The sequence below is a fragment of the Cetorhinus maximus genome, chromosome 3, assembly GCF_964194155.1.
Source record: "Cetorhinus maximus chromosome 3, sCetMax3.hap1.1, whole genome shotgun sequence".
NCBI lineage: Eukaryota > Metazoa > Chordata > Chondrichthyes > Lamniformes > Cetorhinidae > Cetorhinus > Cetorhinus maximus.
In genome coordinates, this window is record NC_135881.1 from 127,097,417 (window position 1) to 127,109,244 (window position 11,828).

At 44.4% G+C, this 11,828-nt stretch overlaps 1 protein-coding gene across 6 annotated transcripts in view; it reads right to left on the reverse strand.

Moving 5' to 3' along the window:
- Positions 1–2,780: 2,780 nt before the first annotated feature.
- The window catches only part of LOC144678897 (zinc finger protein 385D-like), a 452,940-nt gene continuing 443,892 nt past the window's right edge, over positions 2,781–11,828 (reverse strand). For all 6 annotated transcript variants that reach the window (XM_078538956.1, XM_078538951.1, XM_078538955.1 and 3 more), the window contains one exon: positions 2,781–5,295. In XM_078538956.1, coding sequence (XP_078395082.1) covers positions 5,065–5,295 — 231 coding nt within the window. In that variant the 3' untranslated portion in view covers positions 2,781–5,064. The remainder of the gene's footprint in view (positions 5,296–11,828) is intronic.

An 11,828-nucleotide genomic window follows, 5' to 3' on the forward strand; every position in this document is an offset into this window, starting at 1 on the left:
GTTTTGAAAAGGTGGGTGTGGAAACCTCTTGTGGGTAAGTCCAGAACTAGGGGGCACTGTTTTAAAATTAGGGGTCACCCTTTTAGGACAGAGATGAGGAGAATTTTTTTCTCTCAAGAAGGCTGTGCGACTTTGGAATTCTCTGCCTCAGAAGGTGGTGGAGGTGGGGTCAGTGAATATTTTTAATGCAGAGGAAGATAGATTTTTGTTCAGCAAAGAAATCAAAGGTTATCGGGGGTAGATGGGAAAGTGGAATTCGAAACACAAGAAGATCAGCCATGATCTTAGTGAATGGCAGAGCAGGCTCGAGGGGCCGAATGGCATACTCCTGTTCCTATTTCTTATGTTCTTATGTTCTAACTATTAGAAGATAATACACTGTTGTATTTTCCAAAATCTGTATATTTTTACACTGAACAAAAGTGTTTCTGTACAAACAAAAGCAAATCTCAAAGTTTTGAACTTTGGGAAAAAAAGAAAATAATATAAAAATGGAGAAATTCTGTTGGCCTTGAAAGAAAACATTTTTTGAAAATGACATTTGTGGCTAATCTCATGGCCAGAATTTTCCACTCGGCGGGTGGACGTGTGCCCGATACGCGATGACATCGAGCAAGCGTCCCAATGTCATCGTGCGATATTTCAGCCAGCGGGCGTACGCAGGAGTGCCCGCCGACAATTAACAGACCTATTAAGGCCATTAAAGTAATAATTAAATGCAATTTTTCACTGCTCGTCCAACTTTACAGTTGGCAGGCCGGCAGATCGGCCAGGCAGCCTTTGGGTTTTTCATGAAACCTCATCCACGGGTGGGATGAGGTTCCCTCCAGGAATTAAGAATAAAATAAAAATGCTGAAATCTCATTTCGAACTTGTCGCTGCTCATGTGACAGAGTCACATAAGGGGACATGTTTTTAACATTTTTAAATTCTTTATTTATGTTTTTAAAAATCTCCAATTCCCTGAGGCAGCTCTGTGCCTTCAGGTAGCTTTCAGTGCGTGCTCCCGTACACGTGCACAAACATCTGCGCCCGTCCTCCTCCCGTCCCCACCCCGGGGACGCTCAGCGTTGCAGTGCACAATTTACGCTGGCTGCTGTTAATTAGTCAGCCAGTGTGAAATTGCGGTCTGGGCCCGGTCGTGGGAGGCGGTCAGTTTTGCAGCCGCTCCTGGGCCCAGCCGTACGCCCGCCTGAAGAGGTAAAAATCCTGCCCATGGGTTGTTTCTACACTGCATTTACTCCAATTTAAATAGCAATGATTTGCACTTAGCTGCTCGTCAATGGGCAGTAAAGACTGTTAGAAGAATGTTGGAAAGATACAATGTATTGGAAATATAGGTAGTACAGTCCTGCTTTTAACTTCTCAGTTTTTACTTTTGATCAGCCTGCAGCTTAAGTTCAACAGTTCAACTCCCTTATTTTGGACATTACAAATGCCAGTGTTTCAGCTCCAGGTTAAACGTTCAGCATCACTTAATGAAGTTCCTGTAATAAACTGACCACTTTAACAGTTCAACACCCGAACTTATGCTGCTAGTTATTGCAGGAGAATCACAAGTTATCTATTGAAAATAGTGCAGAATTCTTCACTTCAATCATAATACCGGCTGATACCTCTCAAACCTTCAAGCCAAGGTTTTGCGGGGTTGGCTTTTGCACCAACCACATAGGGTAGAATTTTTTCCTCATCGGGTAGGTGCACGCCCGACCCAAACGAGAGTGACTTCATCGCGCACTCTCGCGATATTTCGCCAGGTGTGTGCGTGCGAGAGGTGGTAGCGCCCCTGCAGACATTTAAGAGGCCTATTAAGGCCCTTAATCAATTAATTAAATTGAATTTTTCGCTGCCCGTCCAACCGTTCAGTTGGCGGGCCGGCAAATAGGCAAGGGGCATTTGCATTTTTAGTGAAGCCTCATCCAAGGGCAGGATGAGGTTTCAACCAGTGATTTAAAAAAGTTTTTAAAACTAATTTTTAACATGTCCCTGCTCATGTGACAGAGTCACATGAGGCGACAAGTTTTCCTTATTTTTTAATTCTTTATTTTTAATGTTAAAAATCTTCAGTTCCCTGAGGCAGCTCTGTGCCCTCAGAGAGCTTTCACTGCACGCACCCCTGTGCTCCAGTGCTCACGGTCCTCCCACCCCAAACCTGACAGCGCTGAGGCTCTGAGCGTGTTTTTCTACGTTGGCTAGCTGTTAATTGTCCAGCCTGCGTGAAATTCCGATTGGGGCCCGATTGGGGCGGCTGTCAGTATTGCAGCCGCCCGCCCAACGAGGTAAAAATCCTGCCCATAGAAAAGCATGAGACATTTCCTATAGGTTTCACATGTATAGTGTGCCCCATATATCAATTAACACAAAACAAAACAGATTAGAACAGATTTTAGTTTGAATTTTTGAGAATTAAAATATAAAAGGGCTACAGCAAAGAATTAAAGGAAGTCACTAGGCATTGGTCAGTTGATGTTATGGCTGAACTGAGAAAATCTGCTGGTGTTTTTAAGATTTAAATATGTTCCTTTATCTATTTCTTCTTCAAACTTAAATAAAATTATTTGCGTTATTCCCTAGTTGTATTCAAGTGTTATTTTTCATGCCAGAGTCTTATGTTAACTAAACACATTTCAAAGATTTTCATTATTAGAAGCCGGAAGCCTTTACTTCCATTTAATCTGTACAGCAGAATTTCAATTAGCCTTTTATGTGAAAATAACTGTTACCATTTCCAAACTGAATGCCATTCAGTTATCAACATTATTTACAATAAACACAGTATATTTTTGGTTAATACTAATACTTTATTAACAAATTATTTTCTATTTCAGCAAACCTTTTTACATCACCTTTAAAGATTTAGTCCTGAGCTATCAGTTTCATTTGCAGTTGTGATTTTGGTGATCACTGATGATACATACAAGGTTGAAAAAGCTTTTAGTGATATTACTGTACATGGAAACATCATTTGCTTGTCACAATTTACACTTGGCTAAACTACTAATAGTCTGCAATAAAGCTGCGGGCTTTAACAGATAGAATGTACAAAATGACTCCCTAGCTTTGTTGTGCTGTGAACATTTATGATTAGGTCTGGAAAGGCTGGAGTGAAACATTATGTAGGGAAGCTAAACAAAGAGGTAAGTCTACTTAAGATTTTCCTTTGAATTATGTGACATTGCATGGCTGTATTGTAAACTCAATGTCCAAATGGGGAGAAACAGAGAAAAAACAAAGTGTCAGCCATATAAATTATACAGGCGAATCATGAGATAAGACATTAAAACTTCAGATTCAGAAATGGCTTCAGCATGTATCTGGAATTCATTCAACTAGTTGCTGTTGAAGAGTAAGAGTGTAAAAATATAAAATGAGAAATCAGCATAGGCATAGAAAACTTCCTTTCATTTTTGTTTTATTCAGTGCAACAACTTAGTTGAATGGAAATATTGGGCTAGATTTAATGCAGCCCATTGCAATGGGAACCATGGTGGGTGAGCCCACTGAATCGTGGGAGAGGCCCTGCATCCGTCTCCCAGTGGAAGGCAGAAGGAGCTGAAGTGGGATTCTTGGCCACTGGCAGTAGGATGTCAATTTGTCTTATTAATGAACAAACTGACACCCATTATGCCTGAACATATCACAATTTAATGGTGACTCAGGTATTAAACAGGGGCTACATGGGTTTCCTGTGCCTTTTGAAAGTCACCCAACAAATCCTGTTGGGGTTGCCAGTGGTCTCCCTGGAGCATCCCTCATTATCAGGCAGTGCCTGTTCTGGGGACCCAGCATCGGGAAGGGTGTGGCTGCTGAAAGCCACCTCCTTCCCTTGCCTCTGACTTCCCTGCCCCCAACTCCTAAGACCTCAATACCGCGACCCCCATCCCACCCTCCCTCACCTTTGGTCTGGGGTCCCAAAATGCTCGTGGGCCTCTGGTGGGTGCAGTGCTGCCAGCAGTCACCGCCCCCACTGGCGCTGGCAGCAATAAGCCGCTGCTATCCTCCGAGCGGCCGACAGCTCTTGGTGGGCGGGGTGTCTGCTACCAGGGATCTCAAATACAGGGGAGTCCTGACAGTAGTTGCTTAGGTGCCTGAAGGGCATTTGGTTCCGTCGGGCCTCCCCCACAGCAGTGACAGGGTTCATTGCTCCACCGATTCTCCGACCGGTGGGCGAGACCCCCATCACTCCCACAAAATCCAGCTCATTAGTACAGATTAATTCAAATTAATTCAGCTCTGGCAAACTTCAGAGTAAACAATCACAACTTAGTCACCTATTATGGGAAAACTACACTTAAAGACACTGCTTTATAAAATTCTTGATTGAGCTGCACAAAAAGGTGTGTGACAGTCATAGTGTCTGTACATCTTAATGCCTGGCTTTGTCCACAGTCAAAATAAATACACACTGAACTCCATGAAGACAGCCACACACCTTCCTGAACATGATTCACTAGGACACTTAAAAATTAAAGTAATCTCATTTGCTATTTCATTCCTTCCAACATTTGCAAATCATATTAGACAAATTATTACACCAGAGATATACAGCACAAAGCTACAAATTCACAAGACACAATTTACAAGTTTATAGTTGGCTAAATAGCAGGCAGCAAGCTGCTGAACTGTGCTGACAGTTAATGAAGACAATTGTCACAGTGTCCCATTTTGTTTTGTTTCATCCTACAGAAAGAAATTAAATGTACATATAAGACTTAGGTTAATGCCCTTACACACATTTACAGACTATTCACAAGACATGGAAACATTACATGAAAATACTGTGTAAAAAGGCTGATTGTTATGGGTAGTTTGCAGACTCTATACATTTCTACAGCACAAAAAACTACTCATATTATCTGTGTAATAGAATTTCCTATGGAAGGATTGCTTTACTTCTTTTTGCTGAATAAAGATGCAGCCATTCAAAGTCCGCGTGGGTTACTGCACGAGCAAGTTTCTTTCCATGTTATTTAGTTCCATGATTATCACTGCATAGTTCCCTGTTTGAATTATTGCAGTACTTTATTATTACTTTCCTAATGTTCTCTCCTGTACATAGGCAGGTCAATAAGGAGCAAATAGAACTGGTGTATGTGTTGCCCGTATAGGTCCAGGAGCTGGTCGAAGGAGAGCCGGAGGAAGGGCTGCTGTTTGGAATAGAGTGGCTGCTGGGCCAGAGCGCAAAGCAAATGGTGAATTCACTGCAGCAGCAGCGGCAGCAGCTGCAGCAAATGGGTTTGGTAAAAGGCGAGCAGCCAGTGGCTTCGTAAGTTCCTTCTGAAAGGCCAGTTTCACCTGTAAAGTATGTTTGAATAAACATTTCAAGAATATTCTTGCATATAAAGCATTGGCATCACATATACTATGTTACATCATTAATCTGGCCTTTGATGATCCAGAAATATTTTCATTTTGATACATTTTAAATTCATGCCAGCAATGAAAATGCTATTTTAAGAAAAAGAAATCAAGCAATATTATGTACCTTATTTATTCACAGTGCAGCCAGTTACTGAACAGTCTTTTTTATCTACCCCAAGCATACATATGGATGTTAGATTTTTTTAAAAAAAGTAAAATCTAATTTGGCTGATACAGCATTCATATTGAAATTGATTTCCCAAACTGATGGGCATGGGAAGTTACCATTAATTTATAGCAAGTCTTCACAGTTACACGGGATCAAAAAGTGTCAGAATACATGGAATAGTAAAGTAAGTGATTCCTAATTCTTCTAAGAAATTCATTTTCCAAGTTCAGTGCCAGTTAGGCAAGCTCCTTTTAGCTTAATCAGCAATTAAATTAATATTAAATATATTAAATCTCCACCTCAAAAAGTCAAGAAAATACTCAAATACAAAAGAAGTATTTTTGTTAACTTCAAATGTTAAATGTTTCATTTTTGATGACTGGAAAATTTGTCTGCTATCCAGTACTACCAACAATTTGGTAAATTGATGATGGATCAAAATTTGGTTAGGATCACATCAATGCTAGAATTTGAATTATTTTGGCAGCACTTTCTTCATCTCTCTTTCAAAATTGGGAGAAATGAAAAACGAGCTGCTGATTTGCTTTCATCCTTTTAATCTGTTGCACAAAGTGAAAAAATCTTAATTACTGTCATATTATGCCCATTTATGGACAAAAAGCTGGTTCTTCATTGGAAAATAATAATATATTCCAGACTGTGCTATCAACTGAGGTACTAAATAAACAGCAAAATAAAATATTAGTTTCAAAATTTCACTGGAAGTTGTTTTCTAGGCAATTAGGGTCCTGAAACCTGCAAAAGCTCAAAGTCTCCACACCAAGCTATTTAGAAATTCAAATAGATAGGGCAGAAATCTCCCCCCCCACCCCCGTTTGGGGGGGTTGTGCCAGAGCGGGCGGGAGTGAGCATGAACCCAATCGGCGCCCCCTATGGGGTGTGCGCCGCCATTTTACGTGGGCAGGCCAGTTAAGGCCCGCCCAGTGTGACGCACACCCAGAAGCGCTGAGCACTCCCTGTGCGGGCGGGGGGCGATTACCTGAGTCGGGGCCTGCGCTCTTTCGCACATGTGCGCAAAATCACCTGAGGCACAGAGGTGCTTCAGGGAAATTAGTTTAAGTTTTGAAAAACGGAATAAAGGTAAAAAAAAAAATGTAAGGACGCCCCCTCCTGTGAAACTGTCACATGAGCTGGGACATGTCCATTAATTTTTTCAAAAATTTTATGTAATTAATAAACCCTTCATGAAACATCACCCCACCCGTGAATGAGGTTTCATGAAAAATGCGACGATCGCCTGGGCTCTTCGCCTGCCCGCCAACCTTAAGGTTGGACGGGCAGCATTCCTAACAGCTTTAATTACTTTGCAAATGGCCTTAATAGGCCTTTGACAGTTTGGCAGGCGTGCAGCCAATGTGGCTGCGTGCCTGCCGAACTAACAATCTAAATGACATGCGGTGACATTGGGATGCCCGCCTGACGTCAACGCGCGTCATTTTACGTGTCAGTGAGCGGACCCTATTTGTTTGAATGTCTAATCACTTTCTAATCATTTCAGAATCAATCACTTTGGCGTGGATGGAGTCACATTTAGGCCAGGCCGGATAAGGTTAAGGATAAGGGGATCAAAGGTTAAGGGGAGAAGGTGGGAGAATGGGGTTGAGAAGCTTATCAGCCATGATTGAATGGCGGAGCAGACTCGATGGGCTGATTGGCCTAATTTCTGCTCCTATGTCTTATGGCCTAAATAACTTGGTGTGGGAAAATTCTTCCAATAGGTCAGGATTTCCCAGTCGGTAAGCGGGGATCCGGGGCCCGTTCGCCGGCACGTAAAATGATGCGGGATGACGTTGGGCAGAACTCACGACGTCACCCCGCCTCATTTCAATTTTCAGTCGGCGGGGGCTCAGCAGAGTCAGCTGTACACCCGCCAACCTATCAATGGCCAGTTGAGGCCACTGACAAAGTAATTAAAGTAATTAATGGACTTGCCCGTCTAACCTTAAGATTGGCGGGCAGGCCAGGAGCCCTGGCGGGCATTGGAAAAATCATAAAACCTCATCCACGGGCGGGATGAGGTTTCATGTAGGTTTTTAAATTTTTAATAAAAGTGTTAATGAAAGTGATGGACATGACCCAACTCACATGAGGGGACATGTCAGGGGAATTTTGTTTTTCTATTGTTAACATTTTTAAATTTGGCGCCGATCTCCCTGAGGCAGCATTTAGCCTCAGGGAGGTGAGTGCGCTCTTTCGCACATACGCACGAAAGAGCGCACTCTCGGTTTCGGGATTCCCCTCCCGCCTGCACAGGGAGTGCATAGTGCTTCCTTGCGGACATCACGCTGGGTGGGCCTTAATTGGTCCGCCCATGTAAAATGGTGGCGCTCCCCCAATCGAGGGCGCTGATCAGAGGCACGTCTCAACGCACCCGCTACTGAACATCCCCCCCAATGGGTGGAAAATTCTGCCCATAATTTCTGCTTGCCACAGAAAGCATGCATACACTTTTTTTTCTTATTCTTTCATGGAATGTGGGAGTCACCGGCAAGGCCAACATTTGTTGCCCATCCTTAATTGCCCTTAAACTGAGTGGCTAGGCCATTTCAGAATCAATCACTTTGGCGTGGATCTGGAGTCACATTTAGGCCAGGCCGGATAAGGACAGTATTAAGGGCATTAGTGAACCAGATGGGTTTTAACAACAATTGACCAATGGTTTCATAGTCACAATAGTTTTATATTCTAGATTTATTCATTGTTTATTAATTTAAAATCCATCAGCTGCCATGGTGGGATTGGAATATACACTCCCAGGAGCATTCATCTGGGCTCTAGATTACTAGGCCAGTGATATTAACTACACTACACTACCATCTCTCCCCATAAAGGCATGCTCCACTTAAATTAACATAAAAGTTTAGATAAAGGTTAGGAACGCCAGAATGGGACTAAAGCATTTGGAGATATGAAAAGCTCCACACAATCAGCACAGTTAGCAGCAAAATTCACCATAAAATGTGTGAATGTGTTGATGTGTACACATGCACCATATGTCATTAAACTCACTAATATTCAGGGACTAATGGCAAAATTGGGAGAGCTGTCCTGCAGATAAGTCAAGCAACTGCCTGAGATTGCATACTCACAGAATCATAACTTTTCGCAAACATCCCAGACACCTCCATTACCATTCCTGAATGTGTCCTGACCCATCGGCAGGACAGACCTACCAGAGGTGGTGGCACTGTAGTGTACAGTTGGGAGGGAGTGTTCTTAGGGTTCTCAATAGTGACTCCGGACCCCATGAAGTCTCATGGCATCAGGGGTCAAACATGGGTAAGGAAACTTCTTGCTGATACTGCCCACCACCCTCCTTCAACTGATGAATCAGTACTCGTCAATGTTGAAAACCACTTAAAAGAAGCACTGAAGGTAGCAAGGACACATGATGTCCTTGGGGTGGGGTATTTCAATGCCCATCACCAGAAGTGGCTCAGGAGCACCACCAACCAAACAGGCTGAGTCCTGAAGGATACATCTGCCAGGCTGGGCCTGCAGCAAATGGTGAGAGAACAAACTAGAATAAAAAGCCTACTTGACCTTGTCCTCACTAATCTACCTGTACTAGAAGCTTCAGTCCATGAAAGTATTTGCAAGAGTAACAACTGCACAAGGCTTGTGGAGACAAAGTCTTGCTTTCACACTGGAGACACCCTACATTATGTTGTGTGGCACCATCACCATGCCAAATGGAATATATTCAGAACACATATGGCAGCTCAAAAGTGGACATCCATGAGGGGCTATGGCTATTAGCAACAGCAGAATTATATTCAACCACAATTTGTAGTCTCATGGCCTGACATGTCCCCCACTCAAACATAACTATCAAGCCAGGGGTTGAGGAGTGTAGAACAACACGTGAGGAGCAGCACCAGGTGAAGCTAAAAATGTGGTGCCAACTGGGTGAAGCTACAAAGGATTACATGCATGCTAAGCAGCAGATGCAGCATGCAATAGACAGAGCTGAGTGATCCAACAATCATGGGCTGAATTTTACCATCCTGGGAAGTGGACAGGAGTCTGACCCAAAAGTGCGGGGATCGCTGACTCCCACCCCCACCTTTGAGAGACGTGCAATAATCCCCCAATTAACAGCTGTCATGTGGGTTTTCAGCTAACAGGGTTTCTTCAAGGTGTGCTGCTCGCCCAATGGGACATGGAGTTTGGGACATCTGGGCGCCAAGCTGCCAGGCCGAAACCTAGAAGGAGGTCACAGCTACAGGTTTAAAGGGACCCCAGGTGCACCAGGGATAATAGTGTTCTCCTTGCTGGTGTTCCAGGTTGTGGAGAGCACAGCAAACAACCAGCATCAGGGTCACTCTGGAAGACACGTACTGCAAAGCTCTTCCAGTTCGGTCAAGGCATTGGAGCCTCATTTTGGGATGGCTAATTGTCTGCTCAATGATGGCCCTGGTTGTGCTGTGGCTCTCATTCTATTGGCACTCAGGGTCAGTCCTGTGACCTCGAACTGGTGTCAAGAGCCACTTCTTCAATGGGTACCCTTTGTCACCCAGCAGCCATCCTTCCAAAGCATCAAGTCCACCAAACAGGCCTAGCACCTGGGAGTTCTGAGGATATAGAAATCATAATTGCTGCCTGGTAACTTGCACAGACCTGCGGGATGCGCTGTTGTTTGTCGCAGCCTATCTGCCCATTGAATAAATGGTAGCCCTTTGTGTAAATAAAGGCCCCCGGCTGGCTTGTTGGTGCCTTGATGGTGACATGAGTGCAATTAATTATGCCTTGTGCCCTTGGAGATCCTGCCATGGCTGCCAAGCCTCTTGCTCTTTCCATCTGACTATTGTGGTCAGTTGTGAAAGCAATGAATTGCCTTGCACGTCTAAATGTATCATCTGTAAACACCTTAATACAGTGATGTGCTGAGGCTGGGTAATGCCACCCAGGTCTCCAACACGGCCTGAAATGAGCCTGAAGCAAAAGATTTCAAAGCCACTGTGACTTTCTATGCCACTGGCATTGGATGGCCCCCCCACATAGTTAGATGTGATCTTCTTGACTACCATGTCACATAGAGAAGTCACAGTTGATTTGGAAAGCCAAAGTCACCTCAAGCACTTTCTGTCGGTCATCTGCAGGTAAGTCATGCGCACCCTGTATACACGATTGGCTGGGTATTGCATCCACACACACCTCTGTGGCTGCTTCAGCCTGACCTCAGCAACCCCTTGCTCCTCAGCAAGCTACCTTCCTTCATGCACTTTCTGTGGTTGCTGCCCTTGTTCATCTGGCCTCGTCCCTCTATTCTCCACCTCCCTGGAGGATGTATCTCCAACTGAAAGAACTATGCCCATATTGCACAGAGCAGCAATGCTGAATGATGGTATATTCCAACGTCTGCCAGTTTGCAGACAGTTGTTATGACCACAGCAGATGTTAATTGCTAAGCAAACCAAATCCATAGGAAACTTGGCTTACACTCCTTTTTTTTCAGCATTCAATGCCATATCATCCCAAACCTGCCGCATTAATTATGCATTCCTGGGAAACACACCATTTCCAAGGCAGGTGGGTTCTCATTTCCCACTATGCCATCTCTTCGCCGTTTCATCACGCCGGGCGCCATGTTTAAAATCCAGCCGCACATTCACCTCTCAGTGCTTCCAGCCTACGACTGTTGCAAAGAAGACATGGCCCTGAAAGGCAAAAAGACTGCAGTCCCCAGGTTCAATGGCGCATCCCTCAAATGACTTTTGGACACAGTGAAGGCTCGCTGTGATGTCCTCTACCCCCGCTCTGGCCACAGGATGGGCAGCAACCTCACTAATCCTGCTTGGGAGGCGGTGGCAGCGGTGGTCAGCGTCAAAGCCTTGCAAAAGAGGACAGCCACCCAATGCCGCTACAGGATGAATGATTTCACCCGTTCCGCTAAGGTAATTCACTATTCTCATCACTCTCAACCTACACACTCACAAACCCATCACACATCCTTAGAGATCTCACATCTCAAGGGACAACTCAACTAACTCTCACACACACCCTCACATCTCCATCAGGCTCATACCCTCTCGAGCTCATGTCCTCATCCTGTCCATGGCTCCACTCACCACACAAACATTCCATGCAGTGCCATGTGTCCTGCTCAAACTCTCTCCATCTGTTTTCGTGCAAGAGAAACCTGATCATATCAGCAGGAAGATGTCCCAGATGGAGGGTGGGGTGGCCCACATTAGGCCCCTCACTCTCTTAGAGGAGTGTGCCGTCGTGCTGACTGCTGAGGACATGGACCGTGCCTGTGGTGAGGTCGACGGCG